Source organism: Rhinoderma darwinii, chromosome 3, assembly GCF_050947455.1.
Source record: "Rhinoderma darwinii isolate aRhiDar2 chromosome 3, aRhiDar2.hap1, whole genome shotgun sequence".
In the NCBI taxonomy this organism is placed as follows: Eukaryota; Metazoa; Chordata; class Amphibia; order Anura; family Rhinodermatidae; genus Rhinoderma; species Rhinoderma darwinii.
This window is the reverse complement of record NC_134689.1, coordinates 95,314,165-95,333,862: the sequence shown is the minus strand read 5'-3', so window position 1 is coordinate 95,333,862 and position 19,698 is coordinate 95,314,165. Positions and strand designations below refer to the sequence as shown.

General features: G+C 42.2%; 1 protein-coding gene across 2 annotated transcripts in view; it reads left to right on the top strand.

The window, feature by feature from the left end:
* Nucleotides 1–19,698, top strand: part of F12 (coagulation factor XII) — a 106,839-nt gene that overhangs the window by 50,008 nt on the left and 37,133 nt on the right. The window contains exons 6-13 of one of the 2 annotated variants that reach the window (XM_075856479.1): nt 4,453–4,584; nt 6,665–6,769; nt 6,847–7,021; nt 7,625–7,722; nt 13,943–14,249; nt 15,760–15,896; nt 17,412–17,546; nt 17,632–17,780. In XM_075856479.1, coding sequence (XP_075712594.1) covers nt 4,453–4,584; nt 6,665–6,769; nt 6,847–7,021; nt 7,625–7,722; nt 13,943–14,249; nt 15,760–15,896; nt 17,412–17,546; nt 17,632–17,780 — 1,238 coding nt within the window. The remainder of the gene's footprint in view (nt 1–4,452; nt 4,585–6,664; nt 6,770–6,846; nt 7,022–7,624; nt 7,723–13,942; nt 14,250–15,759; nt 15,897–17,411; nt 17,547–17,631; nt 17,781–19,698) is intronic. The other variant, XM_075856480.1, reaches the window with a different exon arrangement.

Below are 19,698 nucleotides of genomic sequence, written 5' to 3'. Positions count from 1 at the left end.
CATCCTGTACCAGCGGCTGATGCCGAATTTGAAATTCAATAGATCCTGGATGTCAAACGATCACGTGGGAGATTATGGTACCTAGTGGACTGGAAAGATTATGGCCCTGAGGAGAGATCATGGGAGCCCGTGGAGAATATCAACGCCACAGCTCTCATCAAGGACTTTGAGCGAAGGTTTCCAAGCAAGCCTAAAAAGAGAGGGCGTAAAGGGGGGGTACTGTAACGGCTGCCGCACCGTTCCCCGCCGTTCCCACTGCCTCTGCTCCAGTTCCGGTGCCCTCCCTCATCAGCTGCTCGTCCCGAGCTCCGCTTACCCGGTCCGGACGCTCTGCTGGCCCTGGACGGCGTCAGGCGAGTGCAGCCATTACCTGCTTCCGCGGTCGGCATCCTCGATGTGCGGCTGCAGTCACTAGAGGGCGCGTGCGCTGACTCGTCCTGCCTTAAAGGGCTAGCGCGCACCTTAATTCCCAGAACTTCCTATTTAAGGTTCCTCCTCCCTTCCATCCCTGCTAGTTCAACCAAGTTCCCCGTGAGTTCCCTGTGCCCTAGATCCCTGTTTCCTTTCCTTCTGCCTTTTGTCTGGATTTCCCGTTACTGACCTCTGCTTGAACTTGACTATCCTTGTCTGCCGCCTGCCTTGACCTATTGCTGCCATACCCTTTACGACGTCTGCCGCCTGCCTTGACCTATTGCTGCCATACCCGTTACGACTTCTGCTGCCTGTCCTGACTTCTGCCTATCCATCCGACCGTCTCTACCCGCTGTGCCAAGTGTTGCCTGGGTTCCACGCACAATCTCCCAGACGACACCGAGGATCCACGAACAAACCGGTGAGAACCGTTATACTGATAAACTCACTTTAGCCAGTATTGTAAGTATCGGACAATATCCTAAATGATGCACATCTCTTGTAGGCCTAGGTATCATCTGATGATGAATCGTGTATGAATTTATATATTTATGTTTCCTGTATTCTCTATAATACTCAGATAATTATTAGATTTATGAACTATTTATATATTTGTATTCATGAATTGGGATATTACTGTAATATATTGATCTGTACTTACTGGCCAGTACTCTATGTGTGTATTGACGTGGTTGTAGTAGTATCATGAATGCACTTTTTATGTATTTTTTAAGTAATCAATTCAATTATGTGGTTTGAAAAATGTAATATATATTTTCTAAAAATATGTGATCTGAGTGCCTTATGGTTTAGGCCCAACCCTTACTCTTTCTTTTTCTCTTTTTTTCTGATATGATAATTAGTTGGATATTGAGCTCCACATAGAGATTGCCTCTTCGATATTTGCTTGACTGGTCTATTGATGTAGCTCTCAATTCTCTTTTCTTTTAGTGCAATATAATAGGCAGCACGTGAACAGTCAGATCTTGAAGTTGATGTGTTGGCAGGAAAAATGGGCAAGTGTAATGCTTGTTGTCTCTGCTCTCTTCTATTTACCCAAGCAGAGGCAACCACTGGGGCAAAAATACAAACACAGGGTAGGCCATTGGGCTGTGTGGGAGGCACATGTCTGGCTTTATTGCAATGTGATATGGGGACCCTGACTCCCAAACAAAATAAATCAAACCAAGAATGAAGAAAATAAAGAAACAAAGCATTTTAATTGGGTGTTAAATGGTCTCACCTTTATTCACATGACTACACTGAAAATGGTAAATTACCTGGCTCATGAAGAGTCACCCTCCAGCACACAGGAGAGGAAAAAACCCCTGTGGAGGAAACCTCTAGGGAACCATGGTTGAAGGATTCCCCTTTCCCTGGGCTTAGACGGACAATGCTGACATGTAATTTAGCAAAATATTTACAGAATTTGTACGTTTTAACAAATTTACACAAATATAAACAAACATGATAGTATGCAAATTACAATAATCCTACAGGTAAAGCAATGAAATAAACATCTATACAGCATTCAACAAAGTAAAGGCAAAATGGAGCCTCTCCAGGCCACATAAATGAAGCAGCAAGTACTGGATGACAGGGAGATCTGGCTGCGATGTCACCCCATTTATCTTCAGATGATCTGTTTGGCTAGAGAAATGTCATGGGGGCTCACAGGCATTTAGCCGCTGAGCCAGGGACTGTTGCAAGGAAGGGATTAAGTGAGGCTGAGGAGTTGGCTCCCCTCCCCCTCTCTGTTACAGGGGTGAGTCATTTAGGCAGGGGGGGAGTTAGAGGAGGAGAGGGGGCGGTTTTAGTGTATGGGAAGGGGTTATATAAGGGGCTGCTTACCTGTAGTGGGCCTCTTTGTCAGAAATTTTCCCTCCCTCCCTCCCTTAGGTATGGTTAATCTAAAGGTACGAGTTAGTTGGGGGGTGGTGGAACGTGTATGTGATTAAAAAAAAAAAAAAAAAAAAAAAGGCAACCAAAGAGGCCTCAATATTTCCGGTTATTTGGATGGAGATATAAAAAAAAAAAAAAGGAAAATAAATGGAGAATGCATAAAAAAAAGTAAAATAAAAAAAAAAATTTGAAAATTTATAAAAAAAAAAAAAAGAAAAAGGAGGAGGAAACAATGTGTTTCACATGGTTCTCAATGCGGTGGTTATTGGTTTGTTTTGGACAATGATGTATGGGTGAGATATGTGGTATTACGGTGTTATGTCACAGCAGGCGGTAGTAGAAGGGGATTTACCTACATGTCCTTGGTTAGGCAGGCATACAGGTTGTTATTGACCTACGTTAAGGTCATTGCATTTTATATTTGGTAAATTTGTTATTTACATTTATTGTGTTAATAAAGCTGTGGCCGACCCCCGGGTCAACCCCACTTTAAAAGAGAGTTATGTGTCGGTGTGATGTTAATTTTAGTATGGGGAGGGGAGACTTATGGGTTAAATGTTGCTATATGCATACAGTCCCTGGGGACCCTCCTCTCCTACATTTAAATACCCTAACAAGGCATATGCAAAGAGAGGATAACCTCTTTAAAGAGTATAGCTGTCTCTTGAAGATTTAGTAATGAATTTGTATAAAGTGTCTTTCCAATGGCAACATGCTTTACATTACTCCATCCTTACATGGACAGTGACTTCAAGGGATTCTCCAGGAGTGACACTTTGGCCTGCGATTCCAATATATTAAAGTTCCTAACATCACTGTCCATATATGGACAGTGATGCTAGGGGCTCCTCCAGGAGCGTAATTCCTGGCCAGAGCATTGCCGACGATCTGGCCAAGGATGCCGGGATCCCATAGCTCAAAGGGCTTTCCCAAGACAGGAGTGTTCGGCCAGAGCACTTGCGATGCTCTGGCCGGGGCTCAACTTTATGAAGCCCTTTAAGTAGTAGTCTGCCTGGGTAGTTCGGGCAATGTATCCCACTGTATGCCTATACACTGGGATAAGTCACTACCTTCTATCGAAGAAAAATAACTCAATGTGAATCAGGCCTTAGGTAAACGGCTATAACTTTTTTATTTGTTGGATTAGCAATGTTATATTTGTGATTTTTTTTTTTCTGATCAATGCAGGTCTCTTTTTTTTATCATTTTTATGCACATTTTATTTTTTTACTTTCGTTTTTTTTTTTTTAATCATGTCCTGTCCGTCAAAGGTCAGAAAACACCTTTGGGGGACTTTATTATGTAATTATATTTTCTTTACAACATACTTTTCCACTGTAAATCCGCAACAAATACAGTAGCAGCAAAGTGGATGAGGTAAAACAAATCTCATCCACGTGCTGCGTAAATACTGAGCGGAAATACCGCTCAGAAATTGACCTGCGGTGCGGAAATTCATTCCGCAGCATGTCAATTGTCTTTACGTAAACACTGCTTATATGTTGCGGGATTTCCCCATTGAATTCAACCTCCTGCTACTGGCATACCAACGATCATGTGACCACACACATGACCGCTGGGACCAATACAGGCAATATATTAATTTGTCAACTAGGTTAGGTCAAAAAGTAGGGTAATTTAATAACCGCTCTGTTCGTGGTCGCCGTTTGGTCTTGTGATCCGCACTCAGACTCTCTGAATCCTACATCGTCTGCTGTGTGGACTGGAGGTCAGTCTGTAAGACTCACATTGAAGCTTTCATAGACTTGCATCGAGACACTGACTTCTGGTCCAGAAAGCAGATGCTGTTGGATTCAGCGTCAGATTGTGGGTCACGTGACAGGACCATGGCACTGTACGGGGTGACTAACTTTAAAATAAAGTGCTGGTAAGAGAATACATTTCACTTAACCTAGTTTACAAATGGAGGGAGAAATAAAATTACTCCGGACTGCTTCTTTAATTTACTTTGAGTGTGTAACACATTTGACTCCTCTCTCCAAAAATGAGGCCACCTAGTGGGCGCTGATGGATCCAGTAACATCTCTTATAGATGCCCTAAAAATGAAAGCTTTATCTGGTGACAGATGCTCTATGGTGACATAATTTTGTTGATAGAAACATGTTTTCTTCTTCTAGACAAGTGTTTTGATGAAAAGCTGCAAGCGTATTTTGAACCCAAGGAAAAGTGGCTAAGGTATATCACCCCCAATTTGGAAGAATGCACTTGCCAAGAGAAAGGAAAAGTGTGTAAAACAACGACTGGGAAACGTGAGTTGCAAACATCCTTTGAAAAAAAAAACCTATCAAGTCTATTCTGCGTCAGTGGGTGGTTGGGGATTGCCTGGAAAGTATATACAGTAGGTGCTACCCAGTTCTTAGACAATCTGTCAATACCGCCACATTGTCCCTGCACATTTAATATTTGTTTAAGAAATTAGATCCAGTGCCGTGGTGGAATGTATATACAGAGCTTGGTGACTCTATAGTATTATTATTTATTTCTTGTAATCCACGGACATATACTGTGGTGTTCCAGGGTACTCAAAGGTTTATAATATAAACAGTTCATGGTGTCTAGAATTAACAGTGCCCATTTGCTTGCGACCAGTGGTATATAGTGAACAGTGTCTAGTAATATATATATATATATATATATATATATATATATATATATACATATATACACTGACTTTCGTCTGTGAGTACCCTATAGCAAAAACAAAGCACAGTCCATGGGTGCCATATATTCAGTGCCATACTCCTGGCATACAGTTCTATATATGAATAATGGTATACAATATTCAGTGGTCCCTACATGGTAACTAGTGTTCAGTGGTACATACAAAATGATATAAAAGTGGTTGGAAAGGAGTATATTGCAATACCAAATACCACAGTACAGAGATCCCGAACATTTTATAGATTGAGAACAACATTACAATTTACGAGTTGGTGTTAAACCACATTATGTCTTAAAGAAATGTCTGTCACTTCTCTAAAATGGCCTACAATAAATACATGCAACTTCATTTACAACTTAGGACAAATTGCTAAGAAGAACTATGGAAATATCCAAAAAGATATTGTCAGTGTGAAAATACCAACTATTGGCAGTTAAATTTTGCTGGTGAAAGTCTAGTTCTGCAGTCCTGAATACGTGCCAGTAATCTAGTCTTAGCCTGGCATTGGCTGCCAGTGATAGGGTAATGCTTTATGGTTATATGGTTCTAACGCTGGAGCTAATTGTCAGTAATGCTTTGACTTCCCTGGTCCTATTACAATACTCTCTATAGCTGCAAACCGCTATGGAGCCACTTGTGGCACCTCAACCACTGGTTGTTGGACACTGACATAGTACAATACCCTGGCCCTAGTGCCTAGCAGAAAGTTTAATTTCATCCCTGGTCGCATCACTGATGGTTGAGTCCTTGGCTGTCAGTAGTTTATATCTCAGCTGGGACCAGGGGGCCTTGTGTGAACCACTAATAATATAAACTATGTACAGCCCAGCAATACATGACAGGTTTACTGTTTATTTAGTTACTGTTGCTTATATAGTAGCCACAAATTCTGCAGAACTGTACAGAGATTGTCATTACTCACATCAGTTCTGTCCCCAATGGGGCTCTCAATCTAATTTTTGCTTTGTCACCTGAACACGTTGGGGCCAATTTCATGAGAAGCCAAATAACTATCAGTATTTTTTTTTCGTTTGGGAGAAAACCAGAGTTCCCAGAGAAAACCCACAGAAAAACGGGGAAAACATACATGCAGATGTTGGTCCTTGCTGGAAGGCAACATTGCAAACACATCACAGATCAGTTAGTGCTAGGGCTTTTTACCTCTTAGTATAATAAAAGTAGTGGCAGTTGGAACATGGCCACCCAATCACCCCTATAGGCAAAATGCACACGAGGCGTATTACGTGCGGATTTGCCATGCGGATTTCAGTGCGGCAAATCCGCGGTGTAATACAGTACCAGCAAAGTTAATGAGATTTCAAGAAATCTCATCTACACGTTGCGTGTTTTTTTCTGCACGTAAATTGACCTGCGGTGCGTATCTCAATTAATGCGAATTGTATCTGACTAGGTTAAAAAAAAGCGCACCAAAATCCGCAGCATAAAAACACACCTATTTCCGCATCAAAATGTAAAAAATGCACCTAAAAACGCATAAATGCAGATTTTACCTGCAGAACCACCTGCTTATACCTACGGTTTTGATGCAGATTTTCTGCACCAAATTCCGCAACGTGTTCATTTAGCCCTATGATCTAAAAATGTATAGACTAATTCGGTGTTAAAATATTAAGGTTTTAAGATGTCCTGCTGCTCTGGATTTACAGATTGTGCTACCAACCCATGTCTTAATGGTGGACACTGCATCAAACACAAAGAAAATAGGGTTTGTGGCTGTGCCCAGGGATATTCAGGAGAGCACTGTGAAATAGGTAAGTATTAACATGGCATATACATGACATGCTTCAATGTTTGCCTGTAACTTTTCTTGAAAATGTTTTCTTTTAAGATCACAAAGAAACTTGCTATCTTGGCAATGGCACCAGCTACAGGGGCACAGCAAGTGTCACTGTAACAGGAACAACCTGCATAAACTGGGAGTCTGACATCATACAACATGAGGTTTCTTTGTATAGTGGGAAGAATGCACAGAAACATTGCCTAGGACCTCACTCTTATTGCAGGTAATACCAGAAGCAAATTATACTATAGCATCATATTGTGATAAATTCATCCAGAAGTATTACAAATGAAAGCAAATTGACGTATTCCCAATTTTTCGAGTAGTCAAGAAATTATTTTCCCCTGGGATGATTTATTTCATTGGGTTCTCCATGCTGACCCATTTTTAAGCGGTTGTCTAATATTCTATATTCCCTATGTCCCGCTCAGGAACACACGCTATAGTCCAGAGCAGAGAGCCGCTATAGTTAGATTACTTATATTATCAGGCTTTCATTTGAAACCCTACCACGACTCATCATTTAATTCATTATTGAAATTACAATTTCTTTGAAAATCACTTAAGAATTATTACCGCAGTTTATTTTGGCATTTATACCGGCTTCATAGTCTAATCTACCAGGCACTTTAGTTGAGATGTAAAAAAAAGTCAATAAAGAGTACCTACAGTAAGTCATCTGGGTGAAGTGATGCCTACCCTGATTAAAGGATGACCTCTTTGGCACGGTACCATCTGGTATTCTAGAAACCAGGATAGTATCAGTGTACAGACTGGCACCTATAGACATAAAATACTCTAATTGCATTGTTTTCTCAATCCTCAGGAACCCAGATGGAGATTCACAACCCTGGTGTTTCACGATGAAGAAGGAAATAATAAGCTGGGAACATTGTCTTATCCCCCCCTGCCACCAGTTACCAGGTACTGGAGATGAATGGCCAAATGGCTTAGCGGAACAAGAATACATCTGATAAAATACATTTGATCTAAAAGCAACTTGTTGTATATACAGTAGAGTAGACAAAAGTATATGTAATTTAAGTCCATGTCGCCCACTGTTATATACAGTCAGGGCCGGCTTTAGGGGTGTGCGACCTGTGCCATTGCACAGGGCGCATCACTCCAGCAGGTGGAAGGGGGCGCTGGCTCCCTTCCCCCGCTTGTGTTTCAGAAACGCCTGGCTACTCAGCAGCTGCCATAGCGGCTTCTAGTGGCGACACGGGCATGAGGGCACCCATGTTGCCTGTCGGACGAGCCCCAGCCTGGCCGGCGGCGCTGTTAGCAGCCGCTGTGGCTGCTACACCGGTAGCGATGCCACATTCAATAGTATCTGTGTCCTTAGGACGCAGATACTATTTAACACTACAGCAGAGCAGGGAGGTATCCCCCTGCTCTGCTATCTACTATGGCCACTGTAGCTCCTTGAAGGAGCGGAATCCCCCTGTGGCAAGGGATTATGCTTCTGGACTGAGTGCTTGATGTCATATATGGACAGTGACATCAGGGGCAACTCCTGAAGCGGAATCCCAGTCCAGTGGCTGGTGATTCCGCTTCAGGAGTTGCCTCTGATGTCACTGTCCATATATGGACAGAGACATCAAGCGCTCTGTCCAGGAGCGAATCTCCGGCCACAGGGGGATTGCGCTTCCTTCGGGGGGCTGTGTGGCACGACCAACAAGGGGGCTGTGTGGCACGACCTACAAGGGGGCTGTGTGGCACGACCTACAAAGGGGCTGTGTGGCACAACCTACAAGGGTGCTGTGTGGCACAAGCTACAAGGGGGCTGTGTGGCACAACCTACAAGGGGGCTGTGTGGCACAACCTACAAGGGGGCTGTGTGGCATGACCTACAAGGGGGCTGTGTGGCACGACCTACAAGGGGGCTGTGTGGCACGACCTACAAGGGGGCCGTGTGGCACTACCTACAAGGGGGCCGTGTGGTACTACCTACAAGGGGGCCGTGTGGCACTACCTACAAGGGGGCTGTGTGGCACTACCTACAAGGGGGCTGTGTGGCACTACCTACAAGGGGCTGTGTGGCACTACCTACAGGGGGCATCTGTGAGTGACGGGCTGATGGTCATTTTAGTGAGAGTGGCGGGCTGATGGTCATTTTACTGTGAGTGGGGGGCTGATGGTCTTCAAGTGGTTTCCATCTCTGACCTCCAATTGAAATTAATAGGAGGCAGAAAATACCTGCGGCGCTTATTTGGAGTGCTTTTTTGCCTGCGTGTTCTGCATTAGCTTCAACGGCATAAAACAAAACCCATCAAATAACGCTGTCAATTCAAAATCTGCCTTACAAAAAACGCTGTGTGAACATACCCTAAGAGTGTAGTGCTGGTTTTTAGACGTTTTCGGTCTTTCTCTAAATAATTTATGATAGGGGTGCCCTGAGGATATATTTTTATTCCAGGGAAAAGGTTGGGAAACTCTGTACTGCGCTACAGGATCACGCCGGCCTACACAAGGATCCCGTTGTCGGTGTTGTGGAGCAACTCAGTTCATTGTGGGAACGGGGCCTAGGTGGGTACAATTTAGTTTGTTTGGGGGGCACTGTCTACATGGGGGTGGTGAGGGTCTCTGTATGGCACTATCTACAAGGGGGAAGGTGGGGGCTGTATGGCACTGTCTACAAGAGGGAGTTGGGCGGTTATGGCACAATCTACAGGGCTGCAGTATCTACGGGGGGGGGGGCTGTGTGTGGCAGCCAGGGGAGTGGGCATTATACTGTGTGGAGGCCACTAAGCCTACATTATACTGTGTAGGGGCAATATATTGTGTGCGCCACTTAGGGGGACATAATACTGTGTGGGCATAATTAAAAGACAAAATACTGTGTCCTTGAAGTGGTTATAATATATTATTAAATATTAATGTTATACTATATGTGGGTCACTAAAGGGGCTGTGGGGCACTATATAGGGCGTTATACTGTGGGGGGCATTATACTTTTATATGCGGCAATTTTTTTTATGATGAGGTTGGGGCGCCGAAAGTTAATTTTGCAGAGGCCGGCCATGCATACAGTGACCTGTTTCTGCTCATCTACAGCTTATACTGAATATCTGTCAATGAATTTTCTTATTTACTTACGTACACTACCATTCAAAAGTTTAGGGTCACTTAGAAATTTCCTTATTTTTGCAAGAAAAGCACAGTTTTTTTCAATGAAGATAACATTAAATTAATCAGAAATACACTCTATACATTGTTAATGTGCTAAATGACTATTCTAGCTGCAAACGTCTGGTTTTTAATGCAATATCTACATAGGTGTATAGAGGCCCATTTCCAGCAACCATCACTCCAGTGTTCTAATGGTACATTGTGTTTGCTAACTGTGTTAGAAGGCTAATGGATGATTAGAAAACACTTGAAAACCCTTGTGCAATTATGTTAGCACCGCTGTAAACAGTTTTGCTGTTTAGAGGAGCTGTAAAACTGACCTTCCTTTGAGCTAGTTGAGAATGTGGAGCATTACATTTGACGGTTCGATTAAACTCTCAAAATGGCTAGAAAAAGAGAGCTTTCATGTGAAACTCGACAGTCTATTCTTGTTCTTAGAAATGAAGGCTATTCTATGCGAGAAATTGCTAAGAAACTGAAGATTTCCTACAACGGTGTGTACTACTCCCTTCAGAGGACAGCACAAACAGGCTCTAACCAGAGTAGAAAGAGAAGTGGGAGGCCCTGCTGCACAACTGAGCAACAAGACAAGTACATTAGAGTCTCTAGTTTGAGAAACAGACGCCTCACAGGTACTCAACTGGCAGCTTCATTAAATAGTACCCATAAAACGTGAGTGTCAACGTCTACAGTGAAGAGGCGACTCCGGGATGCTGGCCTTCAGGGCAAAGTGGCAAAGAAAAAGCCACATCTGAGACTGGCTAATAAAAGGAAAAGATTAAATATGGGCAAAAGCACACAGACATTGGACAGAGGAAGATTGGAAAAAAGTGTTATGGACAGACGAATCGAAGTTTGAGGTGTTTGGATCACACAGAAGAACATTTGCGAGATGCAAAACAACTGAAAAGATGCTGGAAGAGTGCCTGACGCCATATGTCAAGCATGGTGGAGGTAATGTGATGGTCTGGGGTTGCTTTGGTGCTGGTAAAGTGGGAGATTTGTACAAGGTAAAAGGGATTTTGAATAAGGAAGGCTATCACTCCATTTTGCAACGCCATGCCATACCCTGTGGACAGCGCTTGATTGGAGCCAATTTCATCCTACAACAGGACAATGACCCAAAGCACACCTCCAAATTATGCAAGAACTATTTAGGGAAGAAGCAGGCAGCTGGTATTCTATCTGTAATGGAGTGGCCAGCGCAGTCCCAGATCTCAACCCCATAGAGCTGTTGTGGGAGCAGCTTGACCGTATGCTACGCAAGAAGTGCCCATCAAGCCAATCCAACTTGTGGGAGGGCCTTCTGGAAGCATGGGGTGAAATTTCTCCCGATTACTTCAGCAAATTAACAGCTAGAATGCCAAAGGTCTGCAATGCTGTAATTGCTGCAAATGGAGCATTCTTTGACGAAAGCAAAGCTTGCAGGAGAAAATTCAATGTCTTGACAATATTTTCTAGTCAGTTTGCAACTCATTTGATAAATATAAGTGTGAGTTTTCATGGAAAACACAAAATTGTCTGGGCGACCCCAAACTTTTGAACGGTAGTGTATGTGTTACACTGGACAATAATGTTATGTTTTTGTTTGTTTAATTCGTATATATCAGAAATAAATTATAAAATTATCATTAATCTTGATCGATCATGCCCTTGTAAAAAGCATTGGTAATGGCTAAAAAATATAAATGCCCCTTGTAACAACATTTACTGAAGGTAGGACAACTCTCGTGAGAGCTGTTGCTAAGCAACAATTACTCTCCTCACCTCATGTGGATCATTCTGGTGGAAATGACCATCAGATCCTCGCTGGTCGACTTTTTCCATTAGTAATTGTCCGTTAAAGATTTGAAAAGTCAGGCCATATAACAATAAAATGCAAAAATTAGACAATTAAATGGACACTAACCTTTCAAACAACTTTGACAATTTAATAGTATACCTGATATAGGTCATCTTTGTAATTTAATTACTGTTAGAATTCAGTTGTTTTATCCATGCAAGTTATGTGTGAAGTTACTACGACCAGGTGTCTCCCTTCCTGTAATCTGCGGTCCACCCCCTGTTATCAAGCAAATTCTTTCCCTGGTTACAGACAGAATTGACGAGATGCAGAAAATGGGTGGTTGTTACTTTACTGCCTGCCCATAGAAGTCTATTGAGGGGGTAGGGGGGAGCAGGAGGAGGGAGCAGATAGAGGGAGTGTGTCAGAAAACAGATATGCTGCATAAAAGTCTATGGAGAGGGGAGGGGGGAGCAGGAGGAGGGAGCAGAGAGAGTGAGTCAGCAAACAGATCCACTGCATATAAGTCTATGGATAAGGAAGGGGGAGCAGGAGGCGGGAGCAGAGAGAGAGAGAGTGGGTCAGCAAACAGACGAGTTGCATACAAGCTTATGTAGAGGAGAGGGGGTTGCAGGAGGAGGGCGCAGGAGCAAATTGAGAAAGACCTAGGCTGCTGGTAACACTTCTATGTCACCCCAGTGCTGGAAAACTGAGAATTAGAGATAATATCTTCAGAGGGGAAAAAATCTAGATAATGCAGAATACAAGTCATATAATGACCAGAAATAGTGTTTTTCCTCATGTACACATGTATGTCAGCTTATTCTGAAAAGTCCCCTGAAAAGTTAGGTAGGCTTTAAACAATACAGGGTCTAATCCAAAGAATATTGATATTATATTTATGGTATTGCCTCATGGCAGAATTGTTTCAATGAACCAATGAAAACCTAGAACTGAACAATGGATGCACAGGTAAAACAAAAAAACAGAATGCTGTGACATTTTTAATCATAGGTCAAACAAAGCTGTCATGTCAGAATTGCTGTAAAACTTGTTTGAAAGGCTAAAGATGACCAACACTGTGAAAAGTGAAAGACAAAGGAGCCTAAACAGACACTTTAAGATCATGAATAAGGAATGATGGCATTAGCCACAATCTGTGTATTTTACTGAAACAAAGCTAATGGGTACTGTTAACCCCTTCCCGACATCCGCGTATATATACGAGCGGGATCCCGGTCGAGCGCGAGCCCGCTTGTTTAACCCATTAAATACCACTTTCAATAGCGATCGCGCCATTTAAATTACTAAAAACAGGGGGGCGACCCACTGTAACGTCCCAACAGCCCCCCGCGGCGAGATCGGGGGGAGCCGTTGGTTGGCACGGCTGCTTGGTGGCCTGACGAAGTCCCCCAGGTCCGCCATCTTTGTACTCCTATGAAGCTCAGAAACGTGATATACTGTAATACATTAGTCCGTAAAGTCTAAACTATTACAACATATCATTATTTAGTCCGCACGGTGAACGCCGTAAAAAATAAAAAATTAAAAACACCAGAATTGCTGTTTTTTGGTCCCTTCTTCTCCCACAAAAAATGAAATAAAAAGTGATCAAAAAGTCTCACGTACCCCAAAATGGTACCAATATAAACTGCAGCTTGCCCCATAAAAAATAAGCCCTCACATGGCTAAAACGACAGAAAAATAAAAACGTTATGGCTCTCAGAATGTGGCAACAAAACGAAAATTTTATTTTTAACAGTAGTAAAACATAAAGAAAACTATATAAATTTTGTATCACTGTAATCGTATTGACCCGCAGAATAATGCTAACATGCTGTTTTTACCGTACGGTGTACACCGTAAAAACAAAACCACCCAAAAGGTTGAGGAATAGCTGTTTTTTTCCTATTCCACCCCACTCGTTTCCCACTACATTATATGGTACAAAAAATGGTGCTGTGAAAATCTACAACTTGTCCCGCAAAAAACAAGCCCTCATACGCCAATATTGATGGAAAAATAAAAGAGTTATGGCTTTTGGAAGGTGGGGAGGAAAAAACCAAAAGTGAAAATCCGAAAAATGGCTGCGGCGGGAAAGGGTTAAAGTAATCAAACCCAAAATGACAACTGTACTCCGGTCTGAAGTTCACCAAGATAACTTATAAAGACTATCTCTGACAAAGTAGCATGTCTCTTGAGGAAATAATGATGTTTGTGTCTTTGCAGCTACTACTTCACCTCCACCAACCCATAAACCAAACCCTACAACACGGATTGTATTCATACCAGTCAACGCCTCCAATACTCCAGCCACGTCAGAAGCTCATAAGGACCTCACACGAGGAATACCTGGGGACTGTGGAGTGACATTTCGTAAAAGTCCATCTATAACACCACGTATTGTAGGTGGACTGGTAGCACTCCCTGCATCTCATCCTTACATGGCAGCTATCTATATTGAGAACAGCTTTTGTGGTGGGACTCTTATCTCCTCCTGCTGGGTTTTAACCGCAGCTCACTGTTTAGATCGTCGGTAAGGTTTAAAACATATCTACATTGAGTTATTTTGCTGAAGAGTACATAATTGTGCTCCTATTTCATTCTCAAATTATCCAACCATGACAATTCAAAATACATGGGCTGTAGCTACAAATTGTTTAATACGGTTTAATCACTTATTATGATCAATGAAAATCTTTAAAGGGAAACTGTCAGTTTGAAAACACAATCCTACCTATAGGCAGCATGTTATAGAGTAGGAGGAGCTGAGCAGATTTATATATAGCTTTGTGGGAAAAGATTCAGTAGAATGAATAAAGGCCCCATTCACATCACGTTATTGCCCTACATTTATCGCGTACGTCGGGAAAGTTCCCGATGTACACAATAGGCATGTTCATAGGGCTCCATTATCCCGACGGATACCAAAAGAATGTCCTTTTGGCCTCCATCCGGCTGGTATACGTTGGTATACCTTTTTTTTGAAGGATGGAATAGCGTATTGGACTAGGCTATTTCATCCTGAGGGATCCTACAAAAATAAACACTGTATACCACATGTATAAATTTTTTACCATGGGAGCCAATGGGTGACGGATGTCAATATATGGCATCCTTCACAGGTATATGTTAAACGTATACCACGGGGAGCTCCCAGTCATCACTATCCATATATTATCACTGTCTGACAGCACTGGGGCAGAGTACCGATTCATTTGTCACTATCCATATATAGACGGTGATATCAGGAGTCTCCTGTTGCTGGAGATCCAGAGCAGAGCATCAGCTAGCGCTCTGTCCGAGGACTCCAGCACTGTTCCTTGACGTCACTGTCCATATCTGGACAGTGACTTCAGGAGTTTCCCCAGGGCTGGTCCCCGGGCAACTTATCCGTACAGTGGGTTCCTTTTGGCCTTTCATCTGAGGTATATGTTGGGCGTCCTCCCGATGTATACCTCAGACGAAAGGCCTAAACGTGACGTGAATGTGGCCTAATTATGTAAATCTCTGCTCATTTTGGGTTTAGTAGTCCAGTAGGTGGTCCTACTCAATGATTGACAGCCTTTCCTGTTTAAGTGTGCATACAGAGATAGCTGTCATCCGTTGTCATAGCGACACTTTCTTCTGTTTCCCGTCCAGGCCGTCCTCCTGGGATGACTTTTATCTCATGTGACTGCTGACCGCTACAGCCAATCACAGGCTGCAGTGGTCACTTAGCCTGCAACGTCACCCCAGGAAGCCGGCTGCTCGGAAAATAGAAGAAAGTGTCGCTGTGACAATGAAGAACGGAGTAAGTATTAGCTTTTTTCCAGCAGTCTTTCCGCAGCGGAGATTTAATTCCCTGTGTGTTCCACGGCGAATACACTGTGTACTTTTACGCAGTGTATACGCCCTGTGTAAAAATAGTCTATGATTTGACATAAAGGTCTTTCTTTTTTACAACCACTTCAAGTTTAAGGCATAAGCTGACTTTGATGCCCACAGCACCAAACGGCTGATAGTTATGTTTATATTGATGTAGTGTTTGCTGTCATTTTCTACAGACCAAGTGTGAAGAAGATCACTGTGGTGCTAGGACAGAGTCTGTTTAACACTTCAGATCAGCGGACTGTTATGTTCCCAGTACAGAAATACATTCTTCATGAATCCTATACTGAGGAAACAATTCAGCATGATATAGGTATGATGTAAAGAGTCAGGTAGAAAGCAATATGACAGAAAAGATGTATCTTAAAGAATATATAGAATATATGGTTTGAATTTTGCTAGAAAGTACTTTTTAAGGGGCCAGTGTCCTCCAGTGCGATTAGTGGAAATTACGGTAAGGCTACTTTATGTAGTGAAATATCATAACTATTAATTAAATATTAAAATACAAAAAGAGAAACAGGGCTAAATAGGGAACCATGAAGCTAATGAATGGGAAACCTGGAGAACCCCTTCAAGTCTGTTTTAATCCAGAATTGTTTGAGGGTTTATTAGAACCCAGGATTGGCAATCCAATTCTTGAAACCTTTGGAAACATCAGAAAATGTGTATAAAGCACTTCTGAGTGGTTACATAGTTACGCCAGGATCACACACGTGACACGCAGCCAAACACAGTGGAGGGGAGAGATACGGGTGCTTATTTATGCCCATAATACAAATGCAAAACCATGTTTTTGTGCATTTTTGTCATAGGCTTTTCTATAGAACTTTAAAAAAATGCCCCAAAAAAATATCTGTACACAATGATGCTAAATTAAAAACACCACCAAATAAAGCATGTAAGAAATGCAATTAAAAATGCTTGGAGCGCATGGCGGTTTCTACTGTGATTTAAAACACTGACAAAAAGTGTGTGATGTTCAACCTTTCTCAGACCCAATTGTGTCATCCAGCGGCAAACAAAACAAAACCCACTTTGATAATCGTATTCAATTTTATCACACAAGGGAAAAACATATTCTCCCCACGAAGAAATCAAATCAAATATATTAGATAAATGTTGTTTTTTTTTTTGTGTTATCTTTTTTTTTCATTACTACCTCTGGTGGTAGGGCAATATAAGAGGATGAATATGTATAAATCATCACTGGATCATGTAAAAGTTATTTTAAGTGCTTTATGTCAACCTACTAATTCAGAAGTCCTGATAATCACCCACATGCTGGATTATTGGTATTCCACTGTATTTAATTCTCCCACTTTCTTAAATCTCCACCTTTGTGAAGGTTTCTATGATGACTATTAAAACTTTCAGGGTTGTTCCTTTATAGCCGTTAGCAGTTGCAATATGAATGGCCAGGCAATGACACTGCTGACAGTGGCTAATGAGCAACCATGGCAATTCTTAAGGCTATATTCACAACGGCGGATCCAAAATCCGTTGCATAATCCGACGCCCATTCACTTCAACGGGAGGTTTGGGCAGAACGGCCCGGAGATCGGGCAGGACGCATCTTCTGTTCGCTAGCTGAAAAAATCAGCTAGCGGGAAAAAGAAGCGTCCGCCTTCTATTGAAAGGAATGGGAGGCCCAATATTGCGACAGAATCTGCCGTGTGAACAGGGTCTTAATTTTCACAATTCAGAACTCTACTAAAGTGGAGCTTTGTCCTAAACTAGATAAAACTGTTACAGATAATAGAATGGGGATTTGAAGTCCGATACATTGTATTGACCGCTTGCCTTTTTTTCTCCTTTTTTTTTACAGCTTTAGTCAAATTACAGGATGTAAAAGGCACCTGTGCTCAGTTCTCACAGTTTGTGCAGCCTGCCTGTTTACCACAGGCCAACAAAACAAGCACAAAACATTGTGAAATCATTGGTTGGGGCCATCAGTACGAGAGTAAGGAGATCACTGGCCATAAAGCAATGATGCACTTACAGAATTTTGCATGTGTTCATACTTGAAACCTCTTTTGTATCTGCAGGAGCGGAACATTATGCAGTTTTTCTGCAGGAAGCTCATGTGCCAATTATACCGAATTCAGAGTGCCAGTCTCGCTCTGTCCTTGGTAATAAGATTTTACCCGGAATGATGTGCGCTGGCTTCATAGAAGGGGGTGTTGATGCATGCCAGGTGAGTGAAGATGTGCATTAAAATAATATTTCCATAGTCTCTGGTAAATCATGTGTATGTTGGGTTCGAAATAAAGTCATTTTATTCAGACCCATAATAATTTGAATTTGGTATGTTTTATTGAAGCTAAAGTAACATTACAATTATATAATATTGCATCCATAGAAATGCATTAACCAAATGGCATGCAACCCAGTGTGCCTGTGAGATGATGCAGTTGCCCACAAAGTTTGCAAAAGCATGGCAGGATTGTCTAACAGTCCCACTCCTATAGAAGCGAATGTGAATATTGTATTGCAACAACAAACAAATTCCGCAAACACATGTAGAGAATTGATTCTAAATTCGTAATCTGCTAAAATAGTGGAGTGGGGTGTAAAGGGTGGGTGGTGTTTGGGGTGTCTGATATACGCAGAGGCAACTTGTATGTGTGTAGATATTACATAGGTCGCTGTGGAGTATACACTGCACACATGACCTGGGACGGGTGAATGGAAGCATTACACATCACAGCCAATCAGCCACGTCAGCAACCCAAGATCCTTCATGTGGTGTATAATATACTCTAATATATCTTTACAATGCCTCAGCCTATCCCAGTATTTATTTCCCCATGATGTCCGCTATCCACACGGCTCTCGAGCACTTCTCTATTATGGGCTATTATTTGTGTGTGTACATGAGTGTATATACTAGTATATATGTGTGTGCCAAGTATACAAGTATGTAGTTACTGAGAGTATGTATGTATATATGTATCTTTGACTGTATGTAGTGAGTTTGCATGTGGCTGTATGTAGTCTGTGTCTACATGTATATAGTGTATGTGTGCGCCTACATGTAGTAAAATGTAATATGTGTGTGTTCCTGTGTAGTGAGTGTGCATGTATGTAGTAAGTGTGCGTATGTGTGTATGCATGTAGTAAGTGTGCGTATGTGTGCATGCTTGTTGTGAGTGTAAATGAGTATGTACGTACTCTACCGTTCAAAAGTTTGGGGTCACCCAGACAATTTTGTGTTTTCAATGAAAACTCACACTTATATTTATCAAATGAGTTGCAAAATGACTAGAAAATTTAGTCAAGACATTGACAAGGTTAGAAATAATGATTTTTATTTGAAATAATAATTTTCTCCTTCAAACTTTGCTTTCGTCAAAGAATGCTCCATTTGCAGCAATTACAGCATTGCAGACCTTTGGCATTCTAGCTGTTAATTTGCTCAGGTAATCGGGAGAAATTTCACCCCATTCTTCCAGAAGGCCCTCCCACAAGTTGAATTGGCTTGATGGGCACTTCTTGCGTACCATACGGTAAAGCTGCTCCCACAACAGCTCTATGGGGTTGAGATCTGGTGACTGCGCTGGCCACTCAATTACAGATAGAATACCAGCTGCCTGCTTCTTCCCTAAATAGTTCTTGCATAATTTGGAGGTGTGCTTTGGGTCTTTGTCCTGTTGCAGAATGAAATTGGCTCCAATCAAGCGCTGTCCACAGGGTATGGCATGGCGTTGCAAAATGGAGTGATAGCCTTCCTTATTCAAAATTCCTTTTACCCTGTACAAATCTCCCACTTTACGAGCACCAAAGCAACCCCAGACCATCACATTACCTCCACCATGCTTGACAGATGGCGTCAGGCACTCTTCCAGCATCTTTTCAGTTGTTCTGCGTCTCACAAATGTTCTTCTGTGTGATCCAAACACCTCAAACTTCGATTCGTCTGTCCATAACACTTTTTTCCAATCTTCCTCTGTCCAATGTCTGTGTGCTTTTGCCCATATTAATCTTTTCCTTTTATTAGCCAGTCTCAGATATGGCTTTTTCTTTGCCACTCTGCCCTGAAGGCCAGCATCCCGGATTCACCTCTTCACTGTAGACGTTGACACTGGCGTTTTGCGGGTACTATTTAATGAAGC